The sequence below is a fragment of the Miscanthus floridulus genome, chromosome 5 (genome assembly GCF_019320115.1).
Source record: "Miscanthus floridulus cultivar M001 chromosome 5, ASM1932011v1, whole genome shotgun sequence".
Lineage (NCBI taxonomy): Eukaryota > Viridiplantae > Streptophyta > Magnoliopsida > Poales > Poaceae > Miscanthus > Miscanthus floridulus.
In genome coordinates this window covers 52,805,040-52,819,255 of record NC_089584.1, presented here as the reverse complement: position 1 = coordinate 52,819,255, position 14,216 = coordinate 52,805,040, and the positions used below count along the sequence as shown (strand labels likewise).

General features: G+C 48.3%; 1 protein-coding gene across 27 annotated transcripts; it reads right to left on the bottom strand.

The window, feature by feature from the left end:
- Positions 1-6,657: 6,657 nt before the first annotated feature.
- Positions 6,658-12,962, bottom strand: LOC136449977 (uncharacterized). 27 transcript variants are annotated; one of them, XM_066450219.1, is made up of 8 exons: positions 9,855-12,962; positions 9,415-9,468; positions 9,146-9,184; positions 8,251-8,309; positions 8,058-8,115; positions 7,871-7,922; positions 7,194-7,423; positions 6,658-6,920 (listed from the first exon to the last, which is right to left on the bottom strand). In XM_066450219.1, exons 4-8 carry the CDS (start codon positions 8,257-8,259, stop codon positions 6,874-6,876), a joined length of 396 nt encoding a protein of 131 aa, XP_066306316.1. In that variant the 5' UTR covers positions 8,260-8,309; positions 9,146-9,184; positions 9,415-9,468; positions 9,855-12,962; the 3' UTR covers positions 6,658-6,873. The 27 variants fall into 27 exon arrangements, 1 of the variants encoding a protein (XP_066306316.1); XR_010758225.1 differs by having other exon boundaries at positions 6,658-7,423; positions 7,871-7,919; positions 8,058-8,112; positions 9,855-12,958; XR_010758213.1 differs by having other exon boundaries at positions 6,658-7,708; positions 7,871-7,919; positions 9,855-12,956.
- Positions 12,963-14,216: the final 1,254 nt, after the last annotated feature.

The window sequence follows — 14,216 nt, the reverse complement described above, 5'->3', positions numbered from 1 at the left end:
ATACAAGCATGCTTTCCCACCAGCACATTTGGAAGCCCAGCTGGAAAAATTGTCTTTGACTTCAATGACATGCACACATGCTTTCACCTGGGAGAAATGGAGATGAATCTAATTCGCACGTGGTGCCTGCAAGTCCTTGTCCTCCCGATATGATATGAATGTAATCTTTGAATTTTGTTGTAACTAACCCACGTCGTGATTTATAGAATGCAAGTGCATATTGTCAAACAAATGCTAAGTGTGAAAGCCGGGTATGTAAACCCTCAAGCTATAGCCCAAACAAATTTTAATTACCCTAAACGGTGGACACTGGATGCCAAAGAGCTAGCAGCTGCAAAGACTCTTCGAGAGAAAGAGCGCATCTGTAGTGCGAAGCTAAGGGAAAAGTCCCTTAAGGTTGCAGCATACATTGCCTTGGCTTTCAAAAATCTCTAACACCACTCTACTATATGGCTACCATACAACTTCGAGTAAGCTCAACTCTATACTTAAAGCTTTGTTCGATATATTTTATTCGATGCAAAAGGGCTTATCTAGTTCTATGATTAAATTCATGCAGCAACCACTGGATTTGTATAGCCGTCGATGTTGGGAGGAGCATGGCATGGGTCTTTGATTCATTAGATAAGAACACGGTGACATATAAAGACTTCATATCGATTCTCAAGACGTATACATATCGACAATCCTCATTAGCTTATATGTTTATATACATACTTATAACGTTCACTTTTGGATACTAACAAGTTGTATTTGCTAAAATAATTCGAACAGGGCATCTAGGTTCTATGTCACTAATCATCATGGAAGGCATGATCCAGCAAGGAAGGAAAAGCTGGCTATAAAAACACTATGTGCGGTAAGTGTAACTTACTTCTTTAGTACTCCGTTACATGGCTGTCAAAAGCATTACTTAACATTTTCATATGCAAACACACAGTGCCCCAAGCAGAAACCTGGGAGTATACATTGTGGATACTATATATGTTCTATAATGGGTAACACCGGTGCCTACAGGAGATACCCCTTAAGGGTAAGTTTGAACCTCTTCACTCGTAGTATAAAAACTTCGTAAATGGTATAAAATACTAAACCAAAACTTGTTTTCTCGTAGTGGAGAGAAGAAAGGAATAAAAAGAGACCCATACAAGAATGACCAATTCTTAGAGCTCATCGGCGACCTTTGCAACTTCATATTAGACCAGATTGTACACGTCAGAGGCGCCTACCATGACCGAGAGTCTGAGTTAGGTACAAATCCTCAGTACCAACACCTTCGTGAGACTGAAAGGCTAGCTCTAGGACGTTGATAATAATGTGTATGGAATTTGTATATTTAATGATGGATTATATATATTCTTGTGAATTGGACTTGTAATTGTAGTTTATAGAATACTCTTATGCTTATAGTCGCGGTCGCGAAGTGTTCGGCAATGCGAATGCGGTTCGGAACGTTGGTCGCGGGGCGTTCGGCAACGCGAACGCGGTTCGGAATGTTGGTCGCGGAGCATTCGGCAACGCGAACGCGGTTCGGAACGTTGGTCGTGGGACGTTCGGCAACGCGATTTTGAATCGTAAATTTAATTTTTTTTTGCGGGAAAACGTACTATAGGGGCGGTTCTAGATTGAACCGCCCGTACAAATACCTGTTTGTAGGGGCGGCTGGTACTACAGCCGCCCCCTACAAATCGATTTGTAGGGGCGACTGGTAATACGAGCTGCCCCTACAAATCGATTTGTAGGGACGGCCTGAGAACCGCTCCTACAAATACATGATTTGTAAATACCCTTACGTAGGGGCGGCTAGACAAACCGCTCCTAAAAAGGATTTCCAGTGGCCCCTGGAAATACTTTTTTTTTTAGTGAATCGAGCTCCGATGCCCATCCCCAGCCCGCCTGCCTCCGATAGCGATAAGCTTGTCTGGTTCTGATGTCGGTTGCTCCCTCCTCGCTAATTCCAATTCCCCGCCTCCGCAATTGACTTCATTGGAGTTTGGCTGTTGCAAGAGAAGCAAGGCGACCGTGCAAAAATCTGTCGACATATACTGCGTGCGTGCGTGCGTGTGTGTATATATATCCCTTGTTTGGTTTGGTCATTTGCTTCGAGTCGTAGGTTGCAAAAGCAAGATTATTGTTAGTGTCAAATAGGAGTACCTACAAAAGGCCCGCCTGAGGCCAATAGCCCAATACTGATGTGTTCGTGAGCTTCCGTGAATTCTGATGAGCTCGTTTAATTGAACCCCGTCAATTTTGCACTCGGTCGACGGGGCGTTTTGTTGGTATACGTGCTGTACGGACTTTTCTTTGCTTATTCTAAAAGCTGCTAATAAAAGCGTGCTTGCATTGGATTTTTGGAATGTCCTACATGATGTGAGCTAATCTGTACGGTACGCACTAGAAAGTTAAGGTTAGGTTCACGTCGACAGGTGTTGGCTTCCGGTCCGGATCTGAACCTAACTACTGATGTGAAACCTAGCGAGCATCGGATATTCAGATTTTGGTGGACCCGATGACATTTCACCTTTTGAGACTTAGGTCCCGTTTAGATGCGAAAATTTTTGGGTTTCGAGTACTGTAGCACTTTCGTTTGTATTTAATAATTAGTGTCTAATTATGGACTAATTAGGTTCGAAAGTTTCGTCTCGTGATTTCTCACCCAACTGTGCAATTAGTTTTTTTTTTCATCTACATTTAGTACTCTATACATGTGCTGCAAGATTTGATGTGACGGATACTGCGCAAAAAAAATTTTGATTTTGGGGAAACTAAACGGGGCCTTATCTGCTGGATCTACTAGCTACCTAGTGAAAATTTTCTCTCTAGCTAGGATTGATGATTGTGTTGGCAACGCCAAAGCACATTCGTTACCGGCCGGTACGATCGGAAGAGTGCCTCTTGCAAAACAAAATGTAGTATAACGAAGATTCATGAATGCATGATTGTACTGTGTAATAAACAGCTTCTGCAGTTCCGTGTCAAGTTAGGATGGCCGCCGGCATATATGCAGATTACTAATATCACATATCAGCTAAGCCGCCGTTCGCACGCAACTTAACACTCGCCCAATTCTTTAATTTTTTTTGTAAGATTGAAAAAACTCATCTTCAACCGCTCTCAATCCCGCCTCCCGATCTCTGGGCACTTGCCAAAATACGACCCAACACGGGCATAAATCCACGCACGCTCCGACTTCCCAATCGCACGGATCCTCCGAGACGGGGCCGCGAGCTCTTGACGCTGTGCCGACACCCACGACGCGCTGGCGGACTAACTCGCCTCCGTCGCCGCCGGCACGAACAAGTTGAAGCCGTGGAAGTGGATCGGATGGTTCTCCATCGGGACGGGAGGCGGACCGTCCGAGAAGTCTGCCGTCGGGTGGTTCTCCGTCGGGACGAAGAAGGTGCCACGGCTTCTTCAAACTGGTCCCCACCGCCATCGCCGTCCGGGAAGTCTGCCGTGAAGACCCCGTCACGCCGTTCACGTGCGCCCCCAGGAGAGACGCCTCGGTGGATGGGAGGCGGAACGAGACGCCGCTCATCGCCGCGGCTGCAGCGGTCCAAGCCTGGAGATGCGGCGACGGCTGGACCTGCTGCTGCTTTTGGCAAAAGCAGCGAGCGACTGCGAGGACCGGCTGGACCTGCTGCTGCTTTTGGTGCACACAACGAGTCTCGACGGAGAAGACGAAGTTTTGGAATCTTTTTTTTTTGAACTATTGGAGTTGCAGCATTTTTTCTCTCCCAATGTGTTTTGGAAAGGTTGGAAAACTAGTTTTTTGTTGTATTTTTTAGGTACTCTTGTAGATGCTCTTACCTGGATTTTTCATTGGCAGAATATGCGTAGACAACAAAGACAAACTATAAATTTTTCTCATTCTAGGATCCATAAACCGTTCACTCTGTGTACAAATATAGAAGAGTTGTACTTGTATATACAAGGGCAGTCTAATACTAATAACCAAAGGTAATTCCTATAATTATTAATTATATAGACACACACATAGGGCATGTTAAATTAAAGCCGGCTGACAAACCTGCTGAAGCTGATTTATTGTGGGAGAAAAATACTGTAGATTCTAGCTGATAAGTTCAAACGAATAGGCTCATAGGATAGTTTCTATAAAATATATTTTTAATCACATATCTTGTCTCCGTCATCTATAGACATGGTTTTTCTTCACTCTTCTTTAATTGTAGCGTCATTTTTTTCGAGAACATGATTTCACGCGTATTTCATTAAGAAGAAGAGTGCCAAAAGAACGACATACATAACGTAGCTACGGGGAACCCATAGTATAGGTTAGAGAACTATAGAGAAAGTCGTTAAGAACCTAAACGACAACAGAGCAAAAAGACAGGCAGTAAGGAGAGGCCCTCCACCACAAACCTAAAAAACTAGACCTGTAAAGGAAAATTACATCAACGCATGGCTACCAACGAAGGAGATGAAGCCGCGGTGGCAAAGCATCCACCGAGAAGAGACGAGACTACGACAGCGACGTCCATCCAAGCGACACGGCGGTAAAGCATCTACCAGAGGTTGCGCCAAAGTATCCGCAGGTGTGGGGGCTCAATGCGCACTCAGCAACACCTCCATGAGGGGGAGCCCGAAGCGACGTCGGGAGCAAATCATCCGCCCTAGCAGCAACGACGGCAAAGCATCCGTTAAAGAAAGAAGCAATCGACTGCGGCAACACCAAGCAGGCTGGATAGACCAATGCGAAGAGGAGCTTGAAGCGCACATAGGCATAGTACAGTGAGGGGCGGCTCCGGCGAAAGTAGGGGAGGTGTACTGCAGAAGTGCTCCAGCGATGCCTTCAGGAACGGAATTGGCATCCATAGACGCCAACAACGCTGGCAGAAGCACACGAGTAGGTCTTTCGACCTGAGCCTGCCCCAACGAACACGAACTTCGACGACGCCTTCAAGAAGGTAATGGCGCAGGTTGCGTCACCGTCGCCGGCCGGAGGAACCAGACAGGGTTTTCACCAAGGGACTGTACGTCAACAGAAGCAAGCCACCCGCGGCATCCACATTGGTGGCTCCGATGGCAAAAGGCCGAAGCCACCAACACGGGCACCATTAGCGCAGCTGCCTCCACACCACGACAACACCGGCAAGCAGTCCGTCGGCCGTTGACAAACCCTAGATCCGCATGCCAGCGGGGAGAGGATCAGCTAGGGTCCCAGCCTCCAGGCGCCGGCAAGTGAGAGCCCTAGGAGGCCGCTGCTGCCCGAGCTCCGCCATCCGGCAGGCTAGAGTAGTCGCCAGCCAAGGCAATCCACCCGGCAGTCAGGGCGAGCACGGCCCTTTCCACCGATGGCTGAGGGATCCCGCAGCTGGCAGGGGGAGCTGGCCATGGCCCGGCGGCCGCTGGCTAGACGCACCACGGGCAACCCGCTGAGGCCACCGATGACGTACCGGCAAGGGGGAGCAGCACGAGCGATGCGCCACGTCCAACGGCGAGAGGAGTGAAGCCGCCGCGGTAGGGGGAAGCCACCCATGGCCCCCGCGGCCAGTGGTCGTCCCTGGCCAGGCACACACGAGCCGGCTCATCGAGTCCCCCAACACCCGGCAAAGCGGATGGAGATCTGACTTGGGGGAGGGCAGCTCGGGCGACACGACGTGGATCCGGTGAAGGGGTTGGCAGATCCAGCCACCGAGGGTGGATCCGGCCCGTGGCCCGCCGAGTCCCCCGACGCCCTGCTGATGACCACGACGATGGAGATCCGGCGTGGGGGAAGACAGCTCGAGTGACACGACATAGATCCAGTGAGGGGGATGGCAGATCCGACCACCGAGGGGTGGATCCGGCCCGCTGGCCGGCCAACTCGCCGGAGGCGCCCGGGGAGGGGCAAGGCAATGGAGGAGAGGGGGTGGGGGTGTGGGGAAGGAAGGGAGGTGCAACGGGAGCCTTTTTTCAGGCCGCCGCAGGCCACCGCCGAGGGCAGCGGCGGTGGCCGGAGGAGTGCCAGGAGATGGCGCTAGTGCTGCGCCGACAGGTCGCCCCCGAGTCGCCCGTTGGGGGCGCTCGGGGGTAGGGGAAACGGGTGGTAAGGTGTTCGAGTGCGGAACCTTAATTATAGCGTCACATCATCCGTAATTAATGAATATAAAAGTCACGTGGTTTTTAGGTTAGAAGTGTCCTAACCATGAAAAGAAATGAAGAACAGATACTGCACGGATGCAATTGTTAGGAAACTGCAGTGGCATGATCGCGGCGACACGGCTATACCTACGACCTGCCCGTGTGTATTCAGTCGGCGGATAAAGGAAAAGGAAAGGTGCAGAGATCGAACCCATGCAATCTCGTTTGGTTTAGACTAACTTCGCTTTTTCCCAACTTCTCAGCGTCACCTGTCTTTTTATTTCCACTTTTGATTTGATTTTATTTTCACTAGGTAGCGTGCCCATACGTTGCTACGGGATAACAAAACTTTTATACTAAAAATACACGGATCGCACAACATATTATATTACATCCCTACTATTTACAATTCCAAAATATATATTCTAACCTCTAAATTTCTTTTTGACAAAATTAATCTACAGTTTGTTGAAAAATTAAAAAGATTGAAAGATTAAAAAGTCGCACGAAAAAAGTGATTTGGACAATAATTGTGCAGTCATCTAAGCTGCACAGTTTCGTTAGCCACCTCCACAAACGCCGCGAATATAAATACAAATGATTCCACAATTTAAGCTGTCCCACTACGGAAATGAACCGATGATTGTTGAAATAGTTATGACTATGAAAAATCACATGCACACATGCTATGAATTTCTATTTCTAGGAAGCAGAGAAGATAAACCAAAAAATCTTTATTAGGAGCAACAAATTTGCGTTAGCCTCACTGAAGAACTTAAGAACATAAGTCTATGAATAGAATAACCACACAATGAACCAGAGAAAAAATATGACACCTGAAAAAAATATAAGAGAAAAAGAAACATGAATATTGTGTGTGTGTGCTTCGTCTACTACACAAGCTGCAACCACCCAAACCAGTGAAGCACATATATTTGGAATGGTTCTAACGAAGATGTAAGTTGATTGCCTGATGATCCAGTTTTTAATTCACAATAGCGTCATGTAAGTAGTGGTTTTATTACATATTTAATTAATTTGGGAAACAACAAAAAAACTTTAAAAACTGAACACTTTAAAAAATCTCCAACCAAGGATCATACTAGTACCTGCAGTAAACAGAAGGAGCACATCTCCTCTGCACATGTAGCACACTGTGAGCGGCGGCTGCTTTTGCCCCAAACAACAACAAGGGGCCATAATGTGCGGCATGGTCAGAGGCACATAGGTCGGCCGCAATGGCTTGGAAAATGCAAATTCATAGGTGGGTATGAGCACAGCGGTACACACCTGGTTCAAGTCATCACCCAACGTCAGCACAGACCTGATTTGCGCCATTCTAGAAAGGCAATAGCAATATAAAGTGATGGCTATAGTGGAGCGTATTTATCATGTCTGCATTATGTTACAGTACTGTGAACCCACATGCCTACAGAGAGATGGCTACAAGATTACTCACATAAGTAAATAGAAATATAAAGCAAGGAGCATGCACAAGCAGTGGGCATAGTCATAATAATAACCGACTCATTGGAAACCAAACTTGTGTAAACAGAACCATGAAAGACACCGCTGAGGCTCCCAAATGTTCTTCCTTTGTAATCTTACATGCCTCTAGGGTAGTCTTCTCAAGTATTTGGAGGAAATTAGAAGTAGCATTCAGTGAGAAACTATATAACGTATAGTATATATACATCACAGCATATAAAAAATAAATAGATAGAAGGAGATGAGACATCAAAGTGTATGCACATGCCAGCGTATAGAATGAAAAATAGGCAGTAACCTGCGGCGTGTGCTGGTAAGTTGTGGTTGCTGTAATGGAAATCCAAAGTCTGCTATGAAAAGAAAAAAGATCTAAGAAGTCAATAAATAGCATTGTCAGGAAATAACAAATGTTGTAGGATTTGGTTGGTTCTCCAATCAGTACACATCCGAACATAAACAGCGTGATTCTAAAAATAGGGAGTGACCTGTGACACGTGCAAAGAGCTGAATGCTTTGCTCAGTGTAACGGAGGCATAGAGTCTGCTGTAGAGAAAACAAAAGAATTTGAAAAGGGAAGAAACAGTAGCATCAATAAACAACAGGTGTTGTAAAATTTGATTTTTTTCCAATCAATATACATCCAATATAAACAGCATGAATATAAAAATAGGCACTAACCTGTGGCATGTGGAGAGATTTGCAATGTTAGGGTTGCTGTAACGACACTACGAAGTGTGCTGCAAAGCAAAGAAGGATTTAAGAGCTCAATAAATAGCAACATCCTGAAATAACAGAAGCTATAAAATGCAGTCTTCCAATCAATTTCGAGGAGCACAAAAAAATATGCATGAAGGAGAAAACACGAGTTAAGCATAGAAACTAAAAGTATATGGGCAGCAAGAAAGATACTCATGTATTGTTCTTGTTTAAATACTGAGGTTAGGAAATCACCATGTTCAGATACTTTAATGCAATAAGCTGACATTTTAGGAAAAAGCTTTATTTTGTTTTCCCCTTTATTCAGTAATGGACTACAAAAATAGCAATTGCCAATTTAAAGATTTATGGATTCAGTATCAAAGTATCCATCAAGAGACTAACACCTTTTATGGCAAGATGTTGAGAACAGGCACGACACTCTTCATTATATCAAACACTAAGGACTGTGCCTAATTGACCATAGTGACATCCAAATTGCCTACACCAATATGAGAGAGAAAATTCCTATGTAGATCAGAAATGTTGAAGGCCAATAGAGAAGGGAAACTCATGAAGGCAATAGATGCAGAATTGGAGCCACAAACACCACAAGGAAGCTCAATCCATCAAGTACATGTGCATATAAATTTTTCACATGAAATAAAAATGAGTCTGGTAGGTAAGAGTTTTCCCTGTTGGACAAACCGATCTCCTTAAAGTTTATGGTCTGTTTCAGGAATATTGTTCATATCAAGATGTTACTACAGTCCAAAACAAACCAAGAAAGTATATGCAATATATTAGAAGTACGACAATGTAATATATGCAAATGCAAGGTATGAAGACAGCCTGATAGATCATGGGTACAACAGACCTAGGAAATACTGAAGTGTTTATGCGCCAAGTCCCTAAACTGCAGCAAATGCAAAGAATAATAAGGTACCAAGTATATAAATCTGATGCAGGCAATGACAGCATGTTATGCATCACGCACTCATATTTCTGGTTTGAACACTCAATTTGAGGATGGCCTAAGAGCGTTCAATGGACGATCAACATGCAACTTTGTATTAACACACATGTGAGATCTTTAAGTACGAGTACGCAACAATATTCAGGTAATAGATTGATAGAAGCACTCACCTTTGAGAGAAACCATGCACAAGCAATACTTTTCTGAAAAAGGGACCCTACAAGCTACAGCAAGGAAACAATTCAGTGTTGTTTGAAAAGCTATCCTTTGAAGATGATGTTTCAATGTATACACCATGGTTGAACTATCATTTACTTTGATAAATGTTTTTTTCATGAACAAAACTCATACAGGTATTGACAAACAAGCCGAGCAACAAAGTATAGAAGAATCGTTGCGCTATCATATAATTCAAGGTATAGAAATAGGGGTTGTCCAAGTTCTAATGGAGAAGCATATAATTCCAAGTATTTGTACCATGCATATTTCTTTTTCTTCATAGAGAAGCATATTTTGAGCACACAATCTTAATAACCAAAAAGGATGAACAATGAGATGAGGATATGTAGGTAAACAATGAGCTGAGGAGAAACCAAAAAAGGATGAGTACCTCATCTATCCATGAGTTGTGCCGTGGTTGGAATCCTGCCTTCTCTCTGCAGCAGTAGACATGCACTGTTTGTTTCTACTTTAGTTGGAGCTATGAAAGATCAAATCATTTGAGAGAAATAGCACAGTGCATGAACAATGTAGCATGCAATAGGTCTTTATCTTCGTCGATAAATCATTTAAGAAAAGAGCTCATTGATATATGGCAATATGGCACTAAAATGTATAGACTGCAATCAATTTTTTCATTAATAATATATCCTAATTAAGGATCCATTTCAACTGGTGTGAAAAAGTTATAAAATCTCTCAGACACCATGAGATCACTAGAAGTCATAAGGTGTCGGGTTCATAAACCCGGGGTCCCTCGGCGACCGGCTTCCACGCCCGGGCTCGGCCTAGGAAAACAGCATGTAGTTCATGGGCCGGCCCAAGAGTCTAAAACATAACGGGCCGGAAGGGCAGTCCGGTCGCCGACCGGAAGGTCTACCCAAAAGAACAAGCGCCCGCTCATCAACTTCTTCATCCCACCTCTCCGACCAGAGCACTCGCTTCAGGCACCGGTCGCCTCCAAGCGGTCTCTCAAATCGGAAGGCCTGACCCAAAACGCTGCTTCCTACTCTGACCCCGTGACTCCGACCCCGCGACCGGGGCTCGTAGGAACCCTGCTCACCGCTCTTCTCCGACCGGCGCACTCAGAGCCGACTGGAGCCATCCGACCGGGGGCGCCCCATTTGGTAGGAACCAGAAGACGTGCGAAGAAAGGCAAGGCAAGGCTCACAAGTCAAAACCACTGTACCAGGGACCATACCCTGCACGAAACAATACTCTGCAGCCACCATCTCCGCCTATAGTATTGTAGGGGCCGCTAAAACTCCCATACGGTAAGCCCCCCCACGGGTCTTTGGACATCGATCGCGGTATGGGCACCAGGATTTGCTGTACCAGGTGAACATAGCGCGGCTCCTCACATGCCACTAGACATCAAATAGTATTTACAGGTACCGGTGTCCATCCTTCCTAAAGAAGATAGCACGACCTCCCGTACGCATCCGACATTCTACAACGACATCAACAATGTTAGGGGCACCTACCATTATCCAGTCTTCATCAGCGTAGGCAACAAGGCTTAGAAACATCTGTACTCTCTCCCTTTCACCTATAAAGCCATCCCCTTCATCTATAAAAGGGGATGCGCTCCCTCCAACGAAAAGGAGGTCGACTTCTTCATGCTCAGACTCACTAGATCGATAACTCACAACCCCTCAAGCACATGCTTGGACTTCTAGCTCATAGTGGAGTTCTGGTCACCCTCGGCCCTTCCGGTCGGACCCGACCGGGCCTCTTGAACACCCTCCTTTCTCCTTCTCGTTTGTAACCCCACTACAGACTTCGAGCACCTGGGCTCAGGAATAAAGTCACCAACCGACCCCGACTGGAAGTAGGGCACATTGCCCGAACCAGTATAAATCATATGTCATTGAGTGCTAGGCCACCTCCGATCACAACGTACAGCAAAACTACAAATATTCACTAGTTGGTCACTTTCTGCACCGATAGTTGGTGCCGTTCGTGGGGAAGACGTTGTACGTTCGACACTTTTCGGTCATCGGATGGCCTATTTCTTCACCACCCCCGCCGTGGCGGGCTCGGACGATATGATTCGCTTCGGCTCGCTGGAGTTTCCCGTACTCTCACCCACCGGGATGTGGGTTCCACCTGTCTTTGAGCCATCATAGGCCTTCCTCTTCAGAAGTCTAGACTTCATCGCTGACCGACTCGGCATACTCCACCTCCACGAGGAGGCTCGCAACCCAGCACCCATCGGAGGGACGTCCTCCATCGACTTCGGGACGCGCGACTTCGACGCCGCGACATCTGCGCTTCATTTCGAACAAACTCTCTGCTCAAACCCCGCTGTAAGTAATATGCGTACTACTACTTGCTCTTTATTTACTATCTCTCACCAATCACCCGAACTCCCGGATGGTGATGGCGAGAGCGACGGTTCCAGCATCGGTGACGTGACGCCCCGCCACTGTCTATCCTGTGAGTGTGCTATGGCGGACGCTCCGGGACAACCACCGATGATTGCGGAGTCCGCGCAAACTCACACCCCTCTAGACCTGTGTGCGGGGGCCCTCGCATCTGCGCAAGCACATGCTGAGGAATTACGACAACGGCAGCAGAACCAGCCGCCGCCTGCACCGGCACCGTCAGTACAGCCCGTTGCGCCCCACGCGCATGGCCCGGTAGCCGGCGCCTAGGGTCACACCCGTCAGGTCCAACGCGACATCATGAACGAGGGGAACGATCCCCCTCAATTCGCTCGGGCTGGCCAGAACATCGCCGCTGCGGCAATGCTTCTGCGCAGCGTTCCCAAGCCCGTCGACCCCTAGGAGCGGGCAGTCCTTCGGGTTCTAGTAGAAGCCGCCACCGTCCAGCAGGCAGAAAGCTCTACATCGTGACTCGAACCCGCGCCCTCTCTCCCCACCGGGGAGACGAGGACGCACCAGACGGGTCTCTCCGTTCACTCGCCGCCACAGCCATCAGGCCTAGCTCGGGGTGCGGCGGTCGCGCCATGGTCCAACTTAGCGCCTGCTCCACGCCAACCACCGGTACACGAGCGACCCGATCCGCATTAGGACACCCACAGTGTCATCAACAACCAGCGTCAGGCTCGACGCGATAGTGACGTCCACCGTGCGGCAGTAGGCGACACAGACCCCGACCAAACCATTGAGGGAAGTGATGAAACGCGCCCTAGGCGTGGCCGCCGGCCAGATGACTGGAGCCCTAGCCCTGAGGGCCTGGGGCCACGGGCCTTTAGCCGGCGTATCCGGAGAGCACCGTTCCTACAGCGTTTCCGGCCGCCCACCAACATCACCAAATACACTGGGGAGACCAACCCAGGCATTTGGCTCAAAGACTTTTGGCTCGCCTGTCGGGCCGAAGGAGTGGGTGATGACTATTTCATCATCCAATACCTTCCCATTTGCGTGAGGGAACATGTTCAGGCATGGCTCGAATTCCTTCCGCACGACAGCATCCACAACTGGACGGACCTCAAGAGGGTCTTCGTCGGGAATTTCCAGGGGACGTACGTCCGCCCGAGAAACTCCTGGGACCTCAAGAGCTATCACCAGGAGCCCAATGAGTCCCTATGGGATTACATCCGTAGATTCTCCCAATGATGCAACTCCCTCTCCGATGTCGTCGACGCAGACGTCATCAGCGCATTCCTCTCTAGGATGAACTGTGAGTCCCTGATCCACAAGCTTGGCTGCTTGAAACCCCGTACCACCCGTGACCTGCTCGACGTCGCCACCAACCACGCCTCTGGCGAGGAGGCGGTCGGAGCGGTCTTCGGCGGAGGCCAGGACAAGCTTAAAGCCAAGTGCACGGACCCAGACGAAGGCCCCTCTACGCAGAGGGGCAAGAAAAATAGAAAAGATCGACGCCGGTTAGATAGCCCCGCGCTGGTCGCCGCGGCCGATCGCGCGGCTAGGCAGCCCTAGCAGGGACTGTCTGACCACTTCAATAAGCTCATGGATGGCCCGTGCCCCAACCATGCCTACCCCATCAAACACCTCTACAAGGAGTGCGAGCTTCTCAAACGTTTCCTCCGATAGGCCAACGGGCCAAAGGAGGGAAACGGCAAGGAGCCGGTAGCCAGGAGGGGAGGCATGGCAGGCAAGGACGAAGACGGCTTCCCCAAACCCAAAGAGTGCATCATGATCTTCGGCGGGTCCGACACCATCTGGACTAAACACTAGCATAAGGTACGCTACAGGGAGACGTGCGCTGCCAAAACGGCCATCCCCTCCTTCCTCAGCTGGTCAGAATCCCCGATCACTTTTGATCAGAGGGACCATCCCTCCTACGTCGCAAGACCGGGACGCTACTCACTCGTCGTCGACTCGTTCGAGCTCCCGCAGCTCGAGGAGTCATCAACCCCAACAGTCCCAGACTGCAACAAACCAACCTCCTCGACGGCCTTCCACCCGCTCAAGGAAACCAAGGCAGTGGGTGTTGACCCCACCGACCCAGCCAAAACAGTGCGAATCGTGACCCAGCTCCTGACCCAATAGGAATGCGAGTTTGTCGGCTTCCTACGCGATAATTGCGATGTCTTTGCATGGTAGCCTTCTAACATGTCGGGGATAGCACGGGAGGTTGCCGAGCACGCACTACGCCTTATCCTAGGCTCAAAGCCCACTAAGCAACGCCTGCGTCGTTTCGACGATGAGAGACGCAGGGCCATAGGCGAAGAGATTACCAAGCTCCTGGCAGCCAGATTCATCAGGGAGGTTTTTCACTCCGACTGGCTCGTCAATCCCGTCCTTGTCAGGAAAAAGACCGG